Source organism: Jaculus jaculus, chromosome 19, assembly GCF_020740685.1.
Source record: "Jaculus jaculus isolate mJacJac1 chromosome 19, mJacJac1.mat.Y.cur, whole genome shotgun sequence".
Classification (NCBI taxonomy): Eukaryota; Metazoa; Chordata; class Mammalia; order Rodentia; family Dipodidae; genus Jaculus; species Jaculus jaculus.
This window is the reverse complement of record NC_059120.1, coordinates 22,873,441-22,896,396: the sequence shown is the minus strand read 5'-3', so window position 1 is coordinate 22,896,396 and position 22,956 is coordinate 22,873,441. Positions and strand designations below refer to the sequence as shown.

At 39.3% G+C, this 22,956-nt stretch overlaps 1 protein-coding gene across 4 annotated transcripts in view; it reads left to right on the top strand.

Annotated features, from left to right (window-relative positions):
- Arhgap29 (Rho GTPase activating protein 29) overlaps positions 1 to 22,956 on the top strand; it is an 80,272-nt gene that overhangs the window by 30,225 nt on the left and 27,091 nt on the right. For 3 of the 4 annotated variants that reach the window (XM_004663968.2, XM_045138327.1, XM_045138328.1), the window contains exons 3-12: positions 7,363 to 7,497; positions 15,486 to 15,582; positions 16,260 to 16,332; positions 17,851 to 17,899; positions 18,832 to 18,969; positions 19,742 to 19,806; positions 20,449 to 20,559; positions 20,658 to 20,738; positions 20,849 to 21,037; positions 21,992 to 22,129. In XM_004663968.2, the coding sequence (XP_004664025.2) occupies positions 7,363 to 7,497; positions 15,486 to 15,582; positions 16,260 to 16,332; positions 17,851 to 17,899; positions 18,832 to 18,969; positions 19,742 to 19,806; positions 20,449 to 20,559; positions 20,658 to 20,738; positions 20,849 to 21,037; positions 21,992 to 22,129 (1,076 nt within the window). Of the gene's footprint in view, positions 1 to 7,360; positions 7,498 to 9,627; positions 9,766 to 15,485; positions 15,583 to 16,259; positions 16,333 to 17,850; positions 17,900 to 18,831; positions 18,970 to 19,741; positions 19,807 to 20,448; positions 20,560 to 20,657; positions 20,739 to 20,848; positions 21,038 to 21,991; positions 22,130 to 22,956 lie in introns of those variants that run through there. The other variant, XM_045138330.1, reaches the window with a different exon arrangement.

Here is a 22,956-nt window from a genome sequence, read left to right as displayed (position 1 = left end):
ATTTTACGTAAAGAATGAAAATGAATCTTTGACGTTTCTTTTTTCATTAAGATATTGTGAGGTCTGTAAGTATATTTGTTATTGAATATAATTCTATGTGAGGTATGTTTACAAGGCATGTAGTTTGAATGATGGCTTACAGCCTTACCAATTATAAACATTATTTGTATATGTTGAGACAATAAGCAAGTATTTTCTAGTAATTGATAATCATACCACCTTGGTTAAGTGCTTAGAGGAGATGATTTTTGTCAATTTTCTTACTGATGACGAATCTGAAGTAAAAAAATAAACAAGTTTTTATATATGATCTTTTCAAAGAAGTGGCAGATGGAAGATTGGAACCCAGGTTTCTTTTCTTTTTTTGCTTTTTCAAGGTAGGGTCTCACTCTGGCCCAGGCTGACCTGGAATTCACTATGGAATCTCAGGGTGGCCTCGAACTCATGGCAGTCCTCCTACCTCTGCCTCCTGAGTACTGGGATTAAAGGCGTGCGCCACCACGCCCGGCTCGGAACCCAGGTTTCTTACCCTGACTGTCGTTTCCTACCACAGGCACAGCCAGCCATCTTACTGCCTCCCTTTACTCACTGCATGCTTTCTGGAACACGTCCTTGGTGTTGGCAAAGAAGCTGTTTGAGCTCCTTGAAAGGATTTTAAAGTTTTAGTTTCAGTTTAGGTGGCTTTTTCCTCTAAGGGGAAAGGAGCATTTGGTGAAAGTGGAATGTTTTCTCTCAACAACATACAGCACAAACAGATGTGGGCTTGCTCAGCTGTGAAGCTGCAGAAGTCTTGTTCGACCTATTGATGTCCTGGCCATTCCACGTCTCCTGCCATTGCAAACACTCAGATAGACGTTCCACTTTGCGCAGCTGGTTTTACATGTACTGGGGAACCGAACCCATGCTGTCAGACTTTGCAATCAAGCGCCTATAACTGCGGAGCCATCTCTCCAGCCCTTCATTATAGCAGGGATTCTCATAGCATTTTATACCATTAAAAAATGACATGGGGGGGGGTGGAGAGATGGCTTAGCCTTGAACCCCGGTTCAAGGCTCGGTTCCCCAGAACCCATGTTAGCCAGATGCACAAGAGGGCACACGCATCTGGAGTTTGTTTGCAGTGGCTGGAGGCCCTGGCGCGCCCATTCTCTCTTTCTCTCTCTATCTGCCTCTTTCGCTCTCTGTCTGTTGCTCTCAAATAAATAAATAAAAATAAACAAAAACAAAATGACATGGGGGCTGGAGAGATGGCTGAGCGGTTAAGCCCTTGTCCGTGAAGCCTAAGGACCCCGAGTTGAGGCTCGATTCCCCAGGACCCACATTAGCCAGATGCACAAGGGGGCGCATGCATCTGGAGTTCATTTGCAGTGGCTGGAGGCCCTGGCACGCCCATTCTCCCCCCCCTCCCCGCTTCTTTCTCTCTCTGTATGTCACTCTCAAATAAATAAATAAAAATAACAAAAAAAAAAACTTTTAAAAAAAATGACACGGGCTGGGGAAATCTTTCAGCTGATTAGAGTGCTTAATATGCAAGCGTGTGCTCAGGTGGCCTGAGTTCAGACCTCAGCACCCATGCCAAAAAGCCATGTATGACCATGCACATCTGTAACCACAGTTCTATGGCTTGCAGAGGTGTAGGACACAGTGCCCCCCCCTAAAAGCTATTGTGCATGCTCTGTTATATGTTACCTACCATATTAGAAGTTATAACTGACAAACTTGTTCTTACTTTTATTAGTTATTTTGTGTGTATGTGTGCAGGTGCATGCCTGCCCTGTACATGTGTGCAGAGACCAGAGGAGAACTTTGAGGGTCCTCCTCTATTGCTTCTCCTCCTTACTATTTCCTTAAGACAGAGTCTCCCACTGGAGCTGGACTCGGGGTTCTTCATTAAGTTTGGCTGGCTAGGGAGCCCTACTGATTCGCCTACCTGTGCCCTCCCCCACCTTAGCACTGGGGTTATTGGCATATGTGGCATGCCTAACTTTTTGTGTGGGTGCTAAGATTAAACTAGGGTCCTCTTGCTTGCACAGTAAGCTCTTACCTAATGAGCTATCTCCCCCAATGCAAATAACTGGCATGTAAGAATTTTTAATAATTTTGAAATGTGTTGATTTCCACATGTTAATTTCCTTGACTCTGAGAAGGCTAGAATTCATTACCTTGGTTAATAAGGCATTTAGGACATAAGTGCCTTGGTGTTCCTGCTTTAATAACCAACACTAGTTTTGAAGATTGATGATGGTGCTTGTTGATCATCATTTAAAATCAAACTCTTGGCCTGAGGCTTCAAAATAAGACAGAGTATTTTCACAGTATCCCTAAGTATGTCACTATCTATAGATTTTGTTACAGACATTAAAATAAAAGTAAAAAAGGAATAACTTTAAAACTATTAGTTAGCTTTGGGCCATTAATTAAAGACATGAGGGCTGGAGAGACGGCTCAGCAATTGAGGTGCTTGCCTGAAAATTCTGAGGACCCGGATTTGATTTCCCAGTGCCCACTATATACAAGGTGGTGCATGTGTCTGGGAGTTCATTTGCTATAGCTAGAGGCTCTGGAATGCCCATTCTCTCTATCTGCTTACTTTGTTCTCTAAAATAAATATGTAAGTAAATAAATAGTTAAAAAGTAAGTGAAAGACATGAGACTAATTCACTTCTAAAAAAAACAGGTTTTGGCTCATAGCAGATGCTCAACTAGCCCCATGGTTGGGGCTGTGGCAGGGCAGCGCGCCACGTGGAGTGTGATAGAGAAAACGTCTCAGGGCGTACCCCGCAGAGCAAAGGAGAGAAGAGGCTGGTAGTGTTCGTGGTGCTCTCTGATTGCTCTTCCCCACTACTTGAGGGCTTTCAGTAGGCCCTTCCTCCTAACGTTTTGCCTGCCTCCCAATAGTGCTATCCACGTGACCAACCCTCTAACACATAGACCTTTGGGACTTTATGTATGCAAACTACAGCCCTGGCAGTTAGGTTTCAAAAGGAAAGCGGTATATGCTTGTGATGATATTCACTCAAGCATGGTTGTGGTTGCTGTGTAAGCCTGGGGTAAAATAGGAAGGCAGGAAAGCTCCGTAATTATACATTTATAGCATTTCAAATTTTATTATTTTCCCTGCAGTTTCTTTTAATTCAGTGTTACTGGATTCTAGTTCAGGGCTAATCTGTGGTATTCCCTGTCTTTGTCTGTTTTTGCCTAAAATGATTAATAATGGCCACAAGGGTTTCTAGAGACCTACTATGTCCCAGCCCCATTCTAAGCGCTTTTTGGATTTTAGCTTATTTAACATAACATTGCTATGAAGTTGCTCTCATTATCTTCTTTTTACAAGTATGGAAACTAGGGATGGAAAGGTAATTTTTCTATGGTCTCTCAGCCATGGAGTTGCCTTTTCTCACCACTGTTCTGTGTTGGATTATCTGAGCAAGCCTGCATAAGTAACCTCTACTATCATTAGACACATTAAACAGTTAATATTCCTTTAATAAAAGTAATTCTTTTTGTTTGTTTGTTTTTGTTTTTGAGGAAGGGTCTCAATCTACCCCAGGCTGACCTGGAATTCACTATGTAGTCTCACGGTGGCCTCCAACTCACAGCAATCCTCCTACCTTACCTCCCAAGTGCTGGGATTGAAAGTGTGCGCCATCACGCCCAGCTTAATTTTTATTTTTAAGCCATAGGAAAAAATGTGAATATCTACTTTTGAGAATTGTTTTTGCCAAGCATGGTGCCACATGCCTTTAAAAAATTTAAAATTTAACTATACATAAAATTCCTAAAGTGTTTCCCTACTTGTATTTCATTTTTAAAATAGTTCAGAAGTTTTTGAGTTACAGTAAAATTGAGCTGACAATATGGATTTCCATATAGTCCTATGCCTTGTTTCCCTTATGTATTATCATACTTCTCTTAGAGCTAATGAACCACCAGTAACGATGCTTCATTATTATTAACTGAAATTTATTTTTTACACACACTTCAGTAGGTTTTCCCTAATGTCTTGTTTTCTTTTTCCTTTTCCAGGACCCTATCACATTGTATTTAGTTGTCATGTTTTCTTTAGCCCACCTTGAATTGAAATTTCTTATGGAATACTGGCTAAATAGTAGGGTGCCCCCTGATAACTTTTTGGTGTTTTTCCTCATGATTAGACTAGGGTTATAGAATATCAGAAGGGAGACAAAAGATGTAACATGACATTTGCATCATGTCATGTATTGAGCCCTTGCTACAAAATGTCCCATTGGTGATGACCTTTATTGCCTGTCTGGGATTAGAGTTTGTCAGGTTTCCCTACTGTGTGGGGCTTGGTTTGGTGCCCCAGGCATACCAATTTCTTTGGAAGAAATCACTGTGTACAGTCCTCACTTCCTGGAATTATGCCATACATCCATGAGGGCGTAGGGCGTAAAGCATGTAGCATTTTTTTACACAAGAAATTTGATTCTTCTCCATTTATTTAGTCAGTTTTATCAATATGAACTCATGGATATTTACTTTATACTTTGCATGCTCCAGCTTTGGCCAGTGGCCGTTCTCAACTGACTGTTGCATACCTATGGCATGGTGGTCCCACTTCTCCTTCCCTCCAGTCTTTCCTTAGCCCTTCTTTGCTTTTCTTCTGTTACTTTTTTAGCATTATAAGATGCTTCTCACCCTGTTTGTGTGCTTTCTGCCCATCTTTGAATTAACCATTTCTCAAAGACAACTGTTTTCTTTTTTTGTTTATTTTTATTTATTTATTTGAGAGCAACAATCAGAGAAGGAGGCAGATAGAGAGAGAGAGAGAATTGGCAGGCCAGGGCTTCCAGCCATAGCAAATGAGAAGAGCCCCCTTGTGCATGTGGCTAATGTGGATTCTGGGGAATCGAGCCTCCAACCGGGGTCCTTAGGTTTCACAGACAAGTGTTTAACCACTAAGCCATCTCTCCAGCCCCATCTGTTTTCTTTTAATAGAAAATGGTATTAGAAACCAAGATCTGGGTACTAGATATGCTTGCTATCATGAGGATTTAGGTCTTCTCAGTTGATGAGTAAAGAAATGCAATTGTGTCTCCTACCCTATGTATGCATACTCTAAATACTTCTGTGTATAGCCATACATATGAAGCTGCACATCAGTTCTTTCTGAAGCACCTTCCTTGAATCCACGACTGCATGGGTTATTACATGTTTCTAAATCTCCACTTAGCACTAGATACCTGGCTCCTGCCCCGTGCCCTCCATCTGCTCCGTTGCTTGTTCCAGTGCGCGTGTATGTGCAGCGCCAGAACTGTTAACCCAAGCTCCCATTGAGAACTTCACCGACTCGTGCCTAGTGCTCGTGTGCATTTCCAGTGCTTGCGCCAGAACCTGTTCTGTGTGTCTCACTCAAATGTGTTGGGCAAGTGAGTCAGAATTTCTCCCGAAAGGCACTGTGTTCTCTGCATCCAGTGCTGTTCTGCTGTCTTCGTGGCTTGCCTCTGGGGTATTCATCGCCTTCATACACCTGGCTGGCTCCTTGTGCTGCCCTCACCCTGTTTGTTCCTCTCATCCTATGCATTTCTTTCTTTTGATAGTGCTATTAATTAATGAAATCGTTGATGGATGGTGATAGAATATCTATTTGTTTTTATCTTACAGTTTTTTTTTTCTTTATGGTGATTATCTTTCACTATTTCTAATATATATTTAATTATAAAATAACACTACATAAAAAACTTTTAAGGGCTGGAGAGATGGCTTAGCGGTTAAGCGCTTGCCTGTGAAGCCTAAGGACCCGGGTTCGAGGCTTGATTCTCCAGGACCCATGTTAGCCAGATGCACAAAGGGACGCATGCATCTGGAGTTCGTTTGCAGTGGCTGGAAGCCCTGGCATGCCCATTCTCACTCACTCACTCTCTCTATCTGCCTCTTTCTCTCTCTGTCACTCTCAAATAAATAAATAAAAATGAACAAAAATAAAAATAAAAAAATTTTAAGCTATTTTATTATAGAGGCAATGTAACATTAAGAACATGAATTCTAGAATTATATGACCTGGGTTCAAATTTTTCCTCTACAGTTTATTATCTTGGTGAATTTAGGTATATTTCAGTATTTTCATCTATATATTGGAGTTTTTTGAGATTACCTACCTGATAAGATTGTTACAAAGCATTAAATGAGACATGGCTAACCTTTAAGTATTTTCAGGAGTGCCTAACACATACTAAGCACTTAATAAGTACATTATTAAACACTAATGCTATGTAAAGTTACAGAAAGAAAAAATTAAATCATATTTATGATACATTTATTTAAGGTTCTTATGTTTTTAACTTCTAAGGATTATTTCAGGATTCTAAAGGTAGGATGATTAAGATAATGATCCAAAAGTATGTTGTGCTAGAATGCTTATGGCACCCTCCTTTTTCTTCCAAAAATGATTTTGGATGTTAAGTCTCCCTGTTGTTTAATCGTGAAATTCTCCCCTACAACCTGGTACGAGGCGGTGGTGATAAGCTGAGTGGCTCAGGCTAGACTAGTGGTTCCAGGAAGACACACGTCGAAGAAGGCAGCAGTTGGTTTCAGCGGCTGTGGCCAAGGGGAAGACGGCCTGCTGTGACCAACTTTTTCAAGAATAGGTAGAAGTCTGGATTTCTTTAATGACGGTCCAGTATCTCACCATCAGCAATAAATTCAACTTTTGAGAAGCACAAAATTCATTATAGACTTGCGCACTGTATCCTAAGTAAATAATATCCCAGCTCTACAAATGCAGGTCCCTTTATGCCTCTTAGTTGCAGGCATCTAATAACTAATAATTAATGCAAAGAATCAATTCTAGTGTGTAAACTTAGTATTTTTTAAAACATTGGTGTATATTTAGGGCTTTTAAGTTTGTTTTTATGTATATTAAACGTACATTGGATGCATACAACAGGAAACCTTATTTAGTTGCCTCAAGGAAAATGTGGAAAGCATCTTTAGACTGGGAACACTGAAACAGAGTCGTACTAAATTGACTGTAACTGGGGTAGCCTTTGTTGTTTTTGAGACAGGGCTATATGTAGCTCATATTGGCCTTGAACTTACTTTTGTAGCCCAAAATGACATTAAACTCCTGATCCTCCTGACTCCACTTCCCAAGTGCTTCAATTACAGACTGGTGCTATCATTTCTGCCCTAAACCCTTAAGGAATTGAAATGACTAAGGGTTACATAAAGGCTGAGAAATCGGATATAGTGCAATAGTAAAACGTAGATGTGAATGTGTGGTGGGCAGAAATTGTGGAACCAGTGTGTCTTCCTGAAATGCTCTTCACAAGATCTTTGATAGCTTAGGTTATAGACCTTTGCTTTGCAAACAAAATAAAAAGCATCCTTTTTCTTTTTAAGACTGTTTTAAAGAAGTCATTCACATACGCCTAGATGAACTTCTCCGTGTTTTAAAATCTGTAATGAGCAAGCATCAGAACTTAAATTCTATTGATCTTCAAAATGCTGCAGAGACACTTGCCACGAAAGTGAAAGGTAAGGGACGTACATTAAAAGTTGGCTATTGTAGGCAAAAAGGATTCAAGTGATACATTTTGGTCTATAATGACTGCCTAGCCATCTCCCCTCATGGTGTTTGTATGTTTTATATGAATAAAGAATTTTATGTACTTAAGTAACACCTAAAATTTTTGCTTAAAAATTACAGCTTCGTTAGCCTGTGTTGTAAAAGTAATGCTTAACAGTTGAGTTTTATGAATGAGTTCGTACCTTTTTGAAGTGGTTTATTAGTATATAAGAAGCTTTTGTTATCTGAAAACAAGAAATGTCAGAATGGTCATTTTTACTGACTCTGAACTTGTAAAAAGAGTCAAATGGAGAAAAGACTTGGGTAAGATGTGAAAATGAAAAGTTTATTATTTATGTATATGTGTAGATATACATGTATATGTCTATATAAAGTACAAATATATATCACATGTGCTAAAACAGAATCGAGAATTTGGGACATTAACCTCTCTGATGACTTACCATAAATTACTCTGAGCTGCAGCATATGAGAAAGATTAAGTGAAAAGTGTATTTAGATCAGTTAGGAGATTGCTAGAAATAACGGACTAGATAAAAATGGGAGATCTGAGGGCCATGGAGATGGCTCAGTAGATAAAGAACTTGCCACTGTCACTTGAGTACCTGAGTTCAGATCTCCAGACCCCCTGTAAAAGCCAGAAGCCATAGCAGGCTTCTGTAATCAACATGCCAGTGGGGAGATAGGAGATAGAGACAAGAGAGTTTCCTAGAAGCTCATGGGCCAGCTAGCCTGAGGACACATCACAGTGAACAAGAATGAGAGACCTGCCTCAAACAAGGTAGAAGGTAAGAACCCAGCCCAGAAAGTTGTCCTCTGACCCCAACACACACTGTGTCACATGTATGCCCACACTCATACACATGAAAATGCCACACTGAAAATTTTTGTTTGTTTGTTTATTTTGGCTTTTCATGGTGGGGTCTCACTGTAGCCCAAACTGACCTGGAATTCACTGTGGAGTCTCAGGGTGGCCTCAAACTCACAGTGATGCTCCTACCTCGGCCTCCCAAGTGCTGAGATTGAAGGTGTGTACCACCACATTCAGCCACACTGAAAATTTTATAAATATATAAGTTTTATAAATATTTTATAAATATTTTCAGTTGAAGATCTGATCTGGAAGTGATAGCTATTAGGATGTGAGTTGTCATATGGAAGAGATGCATGTCAACTTACCAAGACATGACAGGTTGAATGTTAAGGGTTATGGAGAAGTTTGGCATTGAAGATGTGGACTTGGGGTAATTGAAGAGGGGGTGGCACCTACTCCATGTGCAGAGCACATCGAAGACTAATGTGAGATGGATAGAGATGGTGAAAGAACTGGAGAAGAGTCTCTAGGCGGGGGCTTCTGAAGCAAAATGGCGTGTACTTTAAAAGGTACAGGGTTTTGAGAAGGACCCTCACTGTGAAATCCACTGCTGAGGGTTCCAGTGATGGCATTACAGAAGGTGACCTTTGGAGAGTCAGTGACCAACAGTAGTGCTGTGGTCAGTTCCATGGCAGATGGGCACAGGTGCCTAGGTAGTGCAGTGAGCAGCCCAGCCTAGGCTGATTCGGAAAAGGAAGACTTCTTTGGCACAAGAGTTTGGCACAAGAGTTAGCAATCCTGAGTTTCCTGGGTCAAGGGCAGGCATTAACTGAGTTGGTGTGGTGGCAGACATGAGGCTGAGCTATAGGACCCAAGAACATGATGAAACTGGTGGATACACTCATTTGGAAAGGGCAAAAGTCAGTGTGAAGTGATGTGGTAGGAAGAGGAAATCAGACCCATGTAGTTCATGCGCTTAGCCCCCTGCCCCCAACTTCTTTTTGACATAGACTTTTCCTGTTTGTGTGATTTCCTTTTTCAGTCTTTCAAGCACTGGGATGGCTGGGGGTGTGTGGGGGGGGGCTGCTACAGATGATTTTAAGTGGGAAACCTGGGTAGCTTCTTTTGTGACTTTCAAAATAGGTGCTTAGTAACGAAATTTGTTTTTAAGTCGATTGTTTACAAGTGTCATTTAGCTTTACTTAGATAGGGAAGTTCGCGTCTATAGATAGTAAACTTTCCATGCTTGGACCCCGCATCCTAGTTCAATTGTCCGTGGCTATTGTGCGCAGTCAGGATGTCCTGGGGAAGGAGCGCCCCAGCGTGTGGTTGCTGTGCACATTCCAGAAGCAGGCTTGAAGAGAGTGCTCTCAGCTGCCTTGAAGATCTTTTTAACTTTGAGGTAAAGTGGACTTTTGAGCGTTATTTCCCACAATGGCTGTCTTTAGAGTTGGGGTTATTGTTGCATTTTACTTTTGTGTGGGATGAGGTTTTAAAGGGGAAGATAAGTTTACTTTGTTGTTGGGAAATTACAGTCTCTGTAGGATTCCACTGGAACTAGAAAACTTTAAAAGTTGTATTTTCTTTGGGACAGGTTGATATATTTTAAATAATGTTTTCCCTGCCCCATTCTTCCTGTTGAGACCCTCCAAAAACATTAAGTGACCTGTAAAATGGAGGTCAAATCAGAGCTTATTTAGTGGTAATTTAGTTTTCAAAACCCACAAATGGTTGGCAGGAGATAGGTACAAGCCGTTTTTGAACATCTGTTCTGTGCCAGCCAGTCAGATGTGCGGTCTCCCAGCCTCGCCGCCTCAGAGGTCGGTGCTGACGGCTCCCGTCTCCATGTTAGAGAGGAACCAAGGAAGACTGTGTACTGTAGGGCCAGAGGGCTATAAAGTGTGGTCATTTGGGTCATTTAGTCTTAGCCTTTGATAACAAGTTGACTTGTTTTTGAGGGTCTTAGCTGTCAAATGCATTTTCCATATTTACCAAACTGCTCAAAACAAAACAGAACACCCATAATGCGACATAACTTCCAAATCGGGGATATATAATATTGTTTGTGTTTTCCAGGTTTGACATTCTGAAATGTATTATACATAAGAGATGAGAAATTAGAACATTTGCCTTTTGTATCATTTTTTCATTGTAAATGTAGGCTTTTACCTTGAAATAACTTTAAACAAAAAGCCCCAAGCTTTTTTTCATCCATTCTAGTAGTGATTTGTATTTCCTGTGTCTCTTTCTGCTTCCATGCAGGAAGTTGAGTCTGACAAAATATTTGCAATATGGTATGAGAGATACAGCCTATTTTTGAAGCAGATAAAAACATCTTCAGAAGTCAGTAATTTATGATGTACTTAGTATTTCTGTTTTCAATTATTAGGTCAGTTTTGTTTGCACTATAAATAAAAAACCTTTTATTTAGGTTTTTCATGATCCATATACTGTCCTGTATTTACAACTGGCAAAATTAAAAGAAAAAAAGCCTTAGTTACACATCCAAAATTGCTGAAGCCTCATCTTTTCTTTCGGGTCTACAAACTGATTTCTTTTTAATATGCAGTTCATTCACATGTGAGAATGTAAGTGGCTTAAGAGGGTAGTCATCTGAAGTTTCTTACCTCAGACCATAGTCACCCATTCTTCCTCTTAGATAAGCAGTGTAAACTACTGCTTTCTCTTGCATTTTTCCAGACATATCTCACATACACAAGCAAATACGCAGCCATGTTTGCTTCTCAGCCTCCTATATGTTATATGAATGGCAGTGTTCTATTTGTCTGGCTGCACAGAGGAGGGTTCTCTGTCCTTTGTTGTTGGCATGTGTTGTTGCAAAGCTGTGTGGCAGGCAGTCCACCCGGATGGTGTACTGTTACTGTCACTGAAGCAGACCCCTCCTGCTGGATGTTCAGGTGGTTTTCCGGTTTCTTCTACCCCTGCTTCAGTACTTGCCACCCAGAGTCCTCAGTGGGCTACTGCTGGGAGAGACCATGTGCATTTGTGTGTTTGGGTGTTGCCTGTTGTCCTCTACACAGGCTCTGTTCTGATGGCAGTGTGGGGAGGGGCGAGGGGTGCCAACAGAGTTAGTTAGTTAGTTAGTTAGCAAGCTTGTTATTATCCGGGCCACTAGTACACCTTGGGGGTCTCAGTTAGGCTTGGTCTGCCTTTCCCCGTGTCGAATGTAACTGAGTCTCGCTGCAGAGCCAGCCATTTGTGCAGCCTTACATACGAATTGGCCTTTTATCTCTTTTCTTTCTGGATGGTTGATCTGTTTTTAATAGTATTAATTTATAGAAACTGTCTTAAACTAGTAAAAGTAACCCTTTGATATATTGTAAACTTTCTTATTCTGGGTTTTGTCTTTTTTTTGCATTTAAACTTACCGGTCTTTTTATGATTTCTGGGTTTTAAGTATTAGGAAAATTTTCCTTATTCTGAGTTGATAGAATTCTACAATTCTTTTCCCCTGATGTTTTCATGGTATTGTTTGTTCAGTTTTAAGTCTAAAGCATGTAAGTGTATACCAGATAACTCTTTTTCTTACACTGATTTGAGATGTCACCTTTATCATAACCCACTAAATTCTCAAGTATATTTAATTTCTATTGATTTGAGTCATGTGCCAATATTTTACTCTTTTATTATAGTTTTATAATATGTTTTAGTATCTGGTAGGGTAGTTTTTCCTCATTTTTTTGTTTGTTTAGAATTTTTTTTTTTCATTAGGAATTTTGAATTAATTTGGCTTAAGCCCAAAGATAACCTGTCCATATTCTCAGGGTGATTTGAGTTGAATTTCAGATTAAAGAATTAGAAGAATTTACATATCTAGCATTTCTGTCTGAAAATATAATATGTATTACATTTCTTCATTATATCTTTTGCTTTCCTGAAACAAATTTTTGTTCTGTGTATTTTACCACCTCTTATTTTCCCTATAAATTTTGTTCTTTTTCCCCACCCTTTTCATGCAAACGGTAGCATTTCTTCCAATCTTTTAATTAAGCCACTTTCAAGCTGAAGACCCTGACTGACTTGTGGCATCAAGTTTGCAGATTGTAACCATTTTGAAAATAAGAAAAGTCAGAAATGCAGCCCATGTTGTATGTTTCAGAAATTTTATATGTGTTCTGTGATTGGTTATTATTATATATGTGTGGCATATATGGTCATACTTTGCTATATTTCAAAATTTCTTGCTTGATGTAGCGGCACAAAGAAGTGAAAATACAGGCATGATGTACTTATACAGATTTGGTAGTAGAGAAAAGGGAATTGATTGAATGGTGGCCTTAAGAAGAAATAGTAAAATGAATTTTTTTTTCACGTAGGAAAGAGTTGAGTAGGAATGTGTGAGAGTAAAGGGAGGAGGAATATTGGTACAGGGTTTTAGAGAACAGGGAAGAATACAAAGATGCATGCTTGGAGAGCAGCCTCAGGCTTCTGAAACTGGAGATGGAGAGACATTAGGCATGTAGAGCTGTTTCAAAGTTCAAAGTTGAGGCAAAGGCAGTAACAGGAATTATTACTGAGAAAAAAACAAGGAAGATGCTTCAAACAATTTGTTAATTACTCAATTATTATGAACTTTTTTTGGTTTATTTTTTATTTATTTATTTGAGAGAAAGAGGCAGAGAGAGAAATAGAGAATGGGCGCGCCAGGGCCTCCAGCCACTGCAAACGAACTCCAGACACCTGTGCCTCCTTGTGCATCTGGCTAACGTGGGTCCTGGGGAATCGAGCCTCTAACCAGGGTCCTTAGGCTTCACAGACAAGTGCTTAACTGCTAAGCCATCTCTCCAGCCCATTGTTTTTCTATGTTTGGTGACATGAAAATGTATGTTTCATTGAGAATACTTTTCAGTTAAAATTAAAAAGCAGCTTAGAGGATGAGTTATTGGTAATATTCTCACGTAGGTGCATTCTGGTAACACCATCATCATGGAAAATGATGCTCACTCTGCTTGTGAGTTCTCCTTGCATCTTCCTCCACCTCTTTCACAAATTCTGGCATATTGTGGCTTTATTTTCATTCCATTCAAAGCACTTTGTACTTCTTTATTTTCCCCACCTTTGACTCATGGGTTATTTAGAAGTATGTACTTAGTTTGCAGACAGTGAGGGGATTTTGCAGAGATTTTTCTTTTATTTCTAATTTAATTCCATATAGTCATAGAATATATTGTGGCTGATTAAGGACATTTAATGTAAGATGTATTTTATGGCCCATAACATGGCATGTGTTGCAGTTGAAAAGAACTCGTGTTTTGTGTGTTTTGTTGTTGGGTTAGAGTGTTCTAGAAATGTCGGTCTGTCAAATTGGTTGATAGGAATTGTTCAAAATTCCCTATCCTTACCTATTCTTTATCTGTGTGTCCTGTCACTTATTGAGAGGATTATTGACATATCCAGATGTCACTGGGCATTTTTTTTTTTTTTTGTGGTTTGTGTTAGTATTTGGTTTATGCATTTGAAACTTTTCATGTATAAATGTATATATGAATGTATAAAATGGTTAAGTCCTCCTGGTTAATGGATTCTTAATTATTATAAATGAGATTTGATCATCCCTGGTCACGTCCTTTGCTAGGGAATCTAGGCATCTGCCTGTTAGATGAGGCAGGAAACTGGGCGGTTGTAAGTACCATGTCATCATTGCCAATAATCCAGTGTCTTAAAAACTGTCAATTCTTAAATTTTCTGCAAGAATTTTTGTTCTGTTTAGTTTTAACTATTTCCGGCAGAACTGTGTAGTCTGTTTCTCTACCTTAGCCAGAGTAAAAGTCTCAGGATATTTTAAAAAGTTATTTGCATTGGTTTTGATTTTTTCTTTATGTTGGGATCAAAGGTGTTTAGAAGAATTTGATGAAAGGTAGGGACCTTAATGCTCCTGGCTTCCAGACTACAAAAACTCGTACTTATAAAACCTTTGTGATTTGATGAGTTTGAACCCTGTTTGCATATCATTCACCTGAGAGAACTTTGGAAAACACACAGATCTGTGAAATGAGGGTCTTTGGTGATGGAACCAACTATTTGAAAATCTCCATCCGAGATTAAGAACCTGATCAGACAGACAGTGGCTTTCTCTCGTTTCTTTCTGTACCTGCCCTTTGGGTACTGGGGGTGCAGCGGGCAATACTCAGTTGTTACTTGCAACCAGCTTGAGTGGCATTGTTTACATAAGGAAAAAAATTGCCTTGGTAAATTGTGCCTGGCCTTTAAACATTCAAAGTAAGTTAACCTTTTGCGTTTGGGTTTCATAATCTACATTAACAAAATGCAAAATGTCAGACTATGCCTATGGTGAATAAAAGGCAACTATGTTAATTAACATGGACCTCAAGGACCAAAAGCCTATTAAAAGAAATAAAACTAGGTCAGGAGAGGTAGCTCAGGGGTTAAAATGCTAGCCTTGCATTCATGAGAACCTATCTTTGATCCCCAGTGCCCACATAAAGATGCTAGCACACTGGCAAATGGTAGCACACTGCCTGTAATCCTAGTGTTGGGCAGGCAGACAGGAGGGGCCCTGAAGCTGGTTGACTGGCCAGCTCAGCCTATTTTGGCCTCAGGCCAATGAGAGACTGTCGTAAAAAAGAGATGGACAATATTGCTGAGGATAACACCCAAGGTTGTTTATACTCATAGGTGCACACACATAGACATACGTACATACACTCACATACAAAATAGATAAAAAGAGCTTAAAAGATAAGACTATATAAAAATAGGAATTGGAATATTCTAAGGCATTAAGGAATAAAAAAATTGAAAAAATAATTAAGTGCCAGAAGGCAGTAAACAAGAAAAAACTAGCACAAAATCCTTCATGAGAGATCCGATGATACAGTATCCTCCAGTCCAAGGCCAGCTGGTTTCATACGTAGTCACTTTGTACATGCGTTGAGTTATGCCATGTAGAGTGATCAGTTTGGAATGCATGATTTCCTTAATGAAGAACTTGAATGTTACAACCATTTGAATGTAAGCCCTTCTAGTTTCTGAACCATTTAGTGCTTTTTGAAGTAATGGTGATTAAAGGATTAGATGACTTTTGTATACATATAGTTTAAAATATTTTTCCTTTACTAATTTAATCAATCTTTGTTATAGCTGTGAACTTTACAGAAGTTAATGAAGAAAACAAAAACGACCTATTCCGTGAAGTATTTTCTTCTATCGAAGCTTTGGCATTTACCTTTGGAAATATGTAAGTGAGAGGACTACCTCAGTTGAAGGTTACTGTGGGACTGGAGAGATGGCTCCGTAACTAAAGGCACTTGCTTATAAAGCCTGGGTTTGATTGCTTAGTACTGGAGGAAACCAGATGCACAAAGTGGCATGTGCACCTGGACTTTACAGTGGCAGGAGGCCCTAGCTTGCCCTTACTCTTTCTCTCCTGTTCTCTCTCTGTGCTTGCAAATAAAAAAATAAGTTATTAAAAAATACTAACTGGACCTCAGTCTCTCAGTAAGAGTATATTGCATAATCTAGAAAGATACATGGAAAAGAAAGGATTAAGTCGTATAGCACAGTGTCTCAGTTTGGGATGTGCTTCTGCGTTACTCATGTGGGATGTCATAGCTGTCTAAAGGCCGTGTTCATTTTATGTGAATAGATGGCTAAAAGTTTTTCAGGTTCCTATTTAAAAGTTTTCTTTTAATGTTCATTTTATTTATTTATTTGAGAGAGAGAAGGAAAGAGAGAGAGAGAGAGAATGGGTATGCCAAGGCCTTCCGCTACTGTAAATGAATGCCTTAACCACGAAGCCATCTCTCCAGCCCTTAAATCAGTTTTATTCTAGTTGATAGATTAAATGTAAACCCTGTGGCAAACAAGTATAATAATTTGTCATTATTTCTATTTCCTTTTAACCTCCTCGGATAGCCTCACAAATTTCCTTATGGGAGATGTAGGAAATGATTCAATACTACGACTGGCTGTTTCTCGGGAAAATAAGGTAGGCCAGGCTTATCCGAAAGCAAGCTTGTTAATATGTTTAACTTAATATTGCAACTATTTTTAATTGCAGCTACTCTTTGATAGTTTCAAAGTTTAAATAAGTTATATTATGGCAAGAAAAATAGACTAATTCATTTTAAATATGATAGCATGCTCAATTTCTGGAGCAGTAACTTGATTGTACTTCTTAAGTGGGACTGTATCAAAAGAACCCATCTGATTGTTGTGTATCATCTTAAGTAATGAATCAATGTGTCATAAGATCTGAAACGTAGTAAGGAATTATTAACCATTTTCCCCTACTGATGCTGCCCCAAGTCTTCAAGACTGATGAAACTTAGAAAAAAATAACACAAAAAGTAAAGAAGGTATTAATCCCCTCACACACCCTCCAATTTGTCTTTGTTACCATAAATACCTGCAGTGGAGGGCACTTCTACAGTGGCCAGAGTGGAACACTGAGTGTCCTGCTCCACCCCTCTGCCACCTGCTCTTTGTTTTGAGCCAGAATCTCTTTTCTGATTGCAGAGCTTGCAGGCTCCCCTGAGGGACTGAGATTACAGGTCTGTGTGGACATACCCAGCTACTTACAGGAAATTGGGAAATCTGAACCCTCTGGTCTCAGTCCCCTTCCGACCCTCATGCTTGAGCATATTACCACTGAGCCATCTCTCCAGCCCTTTTGAAGTTTTAATTTGTTCCTGAGATTAGAATTGAAAAGTTCATGATGATTAATGCTAATAAAATTACTATATTTGATGAAGGGCTTTTAAAAATACCCTTTAAAATAATAACTATGGTTTATTTAATGGTGCTTACTGTATACCCTCCACTATGTTTAAGCCTATGTCATTTTAATCCTTAAATGATCTTAGAAAAGTGGTATCATCCCTGCCCATAGAAGTGTTAGGTAAGCCCAGTGTCATACAGCTGATAGTGTTAACCAAGGAAATGAAGTTTGTTTAAGAATTGTTTTGGTAGATGGTGGTGTCAGGCCTGCCTAATAAGATAGCCTCTTTAAACATAGATTAAATAAATAAAACTCGCTTCTATTCATACTGGCCACAGTTTCAGTGCTCAGGTAGATGGTATAGCTACGATGTGGTTTCATACACATAAATCATTTGTAGCATCACAGCAGATTTTATACTCACCTGTCCAGTAAGCTTGACGTGACATGCTTAGGTAATAAAATGGTAAAGGTGACAGGGCATTCTCTTTAGAGATTGCTTGTTTAGTTGTCTGAGTGATATTTTAGGAGCTTGAAGAATTAAAAATTATGTGTGGATTGAATTAATGAGGTAGTTCATTGTTGGATTTTAAGGACTGCTGTTGTAAATATATATATAAATTCTAAGTGCTCTGGTGTTTAAACAGACTTTTTAGGCCCTTTGAGTAGTGAGCATGAGGCATTCTTGAGCAGGAATTGGGAGAGCTCTAGGTCAGAACGAAGCTCTGGGGCAGCGTGTTGGCTCCTCTGCTCTAATCTCAAGTCTGTTCTCTTACATGTCGTCAGTCCTTTGAAAACATCTCTGTGGACTCCGCGGATCTATCCAATGAGAAAGGTAACACGTCATGTTCAGATGACTTCTTTCTTTTGTCAAGCATCTTGTGGTCTTTTTTAACAAGTATTTTGTGTCACTAAGTCTCTTTGCTCTAATCTAGTATATTTGTTTTAAATGTAAAATAATGTAGAAAGGCTTGCATTTAAAACATAAGCAAAAAGCTTGCCTGAATAGAATGTGTGGTGATATAGACTAAGAATTCTAGGGCCAGGCAGATGGCTCAGTACCATGCAAGAGTGAGGACCCAGGGTCAGTCAGATTCTCAGTACCCATGCAAACGTTGTGCATGCTCCAGGCATATGCAGCATAGGTGCTGGGAGCAGAGACAGGAGGATCCCTAGGGCTTGCTGGTTAGCTCTGAATTCATTGAGAGACCCTGTGTCAAAAATATTATGGAGAGCAATTAAGGAAGACCAACATCCACCTCTGGCCTTCACACACACATGCATCTGCATGTTCACCACACTTGTGTGCATGTGCACACACAGACATGGAAAATTATTGTATAAGGTTTGTTACTTGATGATTAATGATGAAATACATATGAAGATAAAATAAGCTTTTTTTTTTACTTTTGTGTGTATTTTATTCATTACATCTGAGATAGAGAAAGGCTGACAGAGAGAATTCGTGTGGGTGTTCTTCAGGTCCTCTAGCCACTGCAAATGAACTCCAGATGCATGTGCCACTTAGCACATCTGGCTTACATGGACACTGGGGAATCAAACCCAGATCTTAAGGCTTTGCAGGCAGATGCCTTAACCTCTGAACCATGTTTCCAGTCCCAATATTCTAAAGTTTAAATTGTGGCCCTGTACTAATTTCTTTTTAAACCAATTTTGAATAAAGAACACTTAGTGAACTGAATGCTACTTTATTTAGAATTATGATGTGATAATTTAACATACTTATATTGATGCCTTTGTTTTCAGGAACGTTTTCCCCTATTGACCTAGACAACGTGCTGCTAAAGAACACTGACTCTGTAGAATTGGCTTTGTCATATGCTAAAACATGGTCAAAATATACCAAGAACATAGTGTCATGGGTTGAGAAAAAGCTCAACTTGGGTGAGTTATCTTTGGAGCATCTGATTAACTTTGAAATGGAAGAGCTGAATTGTTTGGGATTCATTTTCTACAGACTCTTAAGTATTAGGATTCCAAATTAGTAGTTGTTTCATTGTAATAAATAGAATTATCTATTCTTTTATTAAAATAAACTTTCTTATACTAGATATACTTATTGAACATTTAGCATGGCCTAACTACTAGACCCAGCAAATACTGTCTCTGGGAATAAAAACAAAACAAAAAACTTCTGTCTCAGATTCAAAGAAATATAATGTGCTAATGTAGTAAAAGGAGATAAAAGAAACAATAGACAAATGAGCAGAAGGGACAAAAGCTTAAAAGAAATGTCTTAGTAGCTAATATTACTCCAGTGTTTTACAGCTGAAAATAATGTTATAAATACATGATCTAATCCTCTAAAACTTGGGAAGCAGTCATAACATAACTCCCTAATTTATGGTTGGTCCAAACAAGCAGGTGACACCCCTGAGGAACACACAGCAGATAGGCGTAAAGTGTGTTGCACTCCCAGAAAAAAATAGAATTTACCAATGTCTGTGCTCTTCCTGTGGTATTGTTTTTAATGCTAGCAGAATCACCCCAAAAGTTGTGTAAAGTGACAGTACACAGCCCTCAGGTGAGGTCTGCACAGGTAGATTTTGAAAAAGTTTCCTAGTTGATTCTGATGAGCACGTATATAATTAAGAATCACTGTTATAAGATGCACACTGTGGAGGAAGAAAAACAAGTTAATTTTCAATCTTTTCAGAGTTGGAGTCAACTAGAAATATTATAAAACTAGCAGAGGCGACCAGATCTAACATTGGACTACAGGTATGTGTGCGTTCTGTGAGCTGCTTGGATTCTGTAACAGGAAGCTGCTTGGATGAGCTCCCGAATCATACCTTGCCAAATCAAAATTTCAGTGCATAGAGGAAAGAAGTTAATTGCTGATCTTTTTATTGACAAAATTGTTTTGAATTGTTCATTATGAAGAGAACTAGAAAATGAAGTTTTATGCAAACACTGATTATTGTGACAGCTGCTAATTTTGCTCATTGGTTTATTTTAATTTAATTTTATTTTATTTTTTGGTTTTTCTAGGTAGGGTCTCACTCTGGTCCAGGCTGACCTGGAATTAACTCTAGTCTCAGGGTGGCCTTGAACTCACAGCGACCCTCCTACCTCTGCCTCCCAAGTTCTGGGATTAAAGGCGTACGCCACCACGCCCGGCTCATTAGTTTATTTTTATAACTTAAGTATTTTTCTCATATAGACATTTTTATGATTGGTCGTTTTTCTGGGAAAAATATCTAAGCTTAAAAGTTCTCTTTTTAAAGATGAATAAGACGAGTTGAGAACACTGGTGGTTTTTGTCACGGTGATTTGTGATGCCTGGGATTGAGCATAGAGCCATAGCAGGTTAGGCAAGTGTCATTGCTGTAACCATCTTTACCTTTCCGTTTTAAATTCTAGGAGTTCATGCCGCTTCAGTCTTTGTTTACCAACGCTCTTCTTAATGATATAGAAAGCAGCCAGCTTTTACAACAAACAATTGCAGCTCTCCAAGCCAACAAATTCGTGCAGGTAAAAATTAATTTACATATACAACATGCATCTTTTATGGTGGCATACCTTTAGAAAACAACTTTTTCTTCTTCTTTTTTTTTTTTTTTTAAATCCAGCCTCTGCTTGGGAGAAAAAATGAAATGGAAAAGCAAAGGAAAGAAATAAAAGAACTTTGGAAGCAGCAACAAAATAAACTGGTTCGTATTATAATGGAGATCCATTCACCTGTTTATGAACATCTAAAACCATCTGTAGTAAGAAGCCGGAAGTGCAGTGTAACTGTGTTGGATACTCTTGTTCTGTGTAGCTTGAAACAGAGACCGCTCTCAAAAAGGCCAAGCTGTTATGCATGCAACGGCAAGATGAATATGAAAAAGCCAAGTCTTCCATGTTCCGGGCAGAAGAGGAGCAGCTGTGTTCAAGCGGGGGATTAGTAAAAAATATCAACAAACAGCTTGAAAAAAAGCGGAGATTGGAAGAGGAGGCTCTTCAAAAAGTGAGATTTCTTTTTGTCGTTTGGAAGTGAGCTGATGTGGTGGGAAGAATTCTAAACTTAAATGTTCTCTTGCCAGGTGTAGTTGCACATACCTTTAAACCCAGCTCAGGAAGCTGAGGCAGAAGGATCACTGTGATGGGTTTCATAGTGAGTTCCAGGCCAACCTGGGCTGGTCTAGAGGGAAATGCTGCTTCAAAAAAAAGCAATCAAAGCCGGGCGTGGTGGCGCACGCCTTTAATCCCAGCACTCGGGAGGCAGAGGTAGGAGGATCGCCGTGAGTTCGAGGCCACCCTGAGACTACATAGTGAATTCCAGGTCAGCCTGAGCCAGAGTGAGACCCTGCCTCGAAAAAACCAAAAAAAAAAAAGCAATCAAGAAAGTAACGCTGTACTAATAGTTTGGTTCTCACATTTTATCATGTGTCAGAATCCCCTGGAAGGCTTTTCCAAACAGGTTGCTGGGCCCACAATGTCCTGATCTCTTCTAACAAGTTCCCAGGTGATTGTGATGTTCGTAGAAATTCACACTTTTAAGAACTGTTATACTGAGAGACTAGGTTTGCGGAAGAAGTGTCTTCGAGAAGACAGAGATCTGTGCCATGAGTATAGACCAGCATGCGTGTTGTATATGTGCTTCTAGCTTTGTGTCGTGTAGGAAGGTCAGTTGGATAAATTCTATGAAATAAATGGCAAGTGTACAGATAAAGTGCTGCTTAAATCCAGGTGGATTCTGTCTTATAGGCAAATAATATAGTAATTATAGTAATCATACAAGTGCCATTGACTTGCTGACCAAAACAGATTCAATTTATCTTTAAAATATTATGTTTAAAATTCAGTAGAGTATTTCAGAATTTTCACAAATAGTTGTTTAAATTTAGCTTTACTCTAATAAATAGTTCTTAGAATTTAAATTGTAATGACCAGTGTTGGTTTTGCTTTGATATTCCTAAAGGTAGAAGAAGCAAATGAACACTACAAAGTTTGTGTAACAAATGTTGAGGAGAGACGAAATGATCTAGAAAATACCAAAAGGGAAATTTTAACACAACTTCGGACACTTGTTTTCCAGTGTGATCTTACCTTGAAAGCTGTAAGTAATTTCTTTAGTTTTTGAAGGCAAGCGAGGGGAAAATATCTTAGCTTCTGCACAGGAGAGAAGAATGCATAGAGTCATTATTGCTGTGAGATTTAAGGTCTGAGATTAGTGAAACATGTTGACTTGCAGTTTCTAATAGTAATGTGTAGTTTTGATTTATCTTTTTTCTTTTAAAAATTATTTACTTAAAGCCGGGCATGGTGGCATATACCTTTAATCTCAGCGCTCAGGAAGCAGAGGTAGCAGGAGGATCGCACTGAGTTCAAGGCCACCCTGAGACTACAGAGTGAATTCAGGTCAGCCTGGGCCAGAGTGAGACCCTACCTCAAAAAAAAACACAAAACATATAGACAGACAGACAGATAGATATAGATATCTGTTTGTTTGGGTTTTTTTTTTTAAATTTTTTATTTATTTATTTGAGAGCAACAGACACAGAGAAAGACAGATAGAGGGAGAGAGAGAGAATGGGTGCGCCAGGGCTTCCAGCCTCTGCAAACGAACTCCAGACGCGTGCGCCCCCTTGTGCATCTGGCTAACGTGGGACCTGGGGAACTGAGCCTCGAACCGGGGTCCTTAGGCTTCACAGGCAAGCGCTTAACCGCTAAGCCATCTCTCCAGCCCATTGTTTGGTTTTTTTTGAGACAAGGTCTTGTTATTAGCCCACGTTGGCCTTCAACTTATCTTTCTGCCTTAGCCTCTGAGTGCTACAAGAACTGGTGTACACCACCATGACTGGCTTTTTGAGTTTCTTTTGATCATTCTCCCTGCATTTCCCCTAGGTTGATTGATTAATTAGCATTGAAGTGGGATAGTTTGTG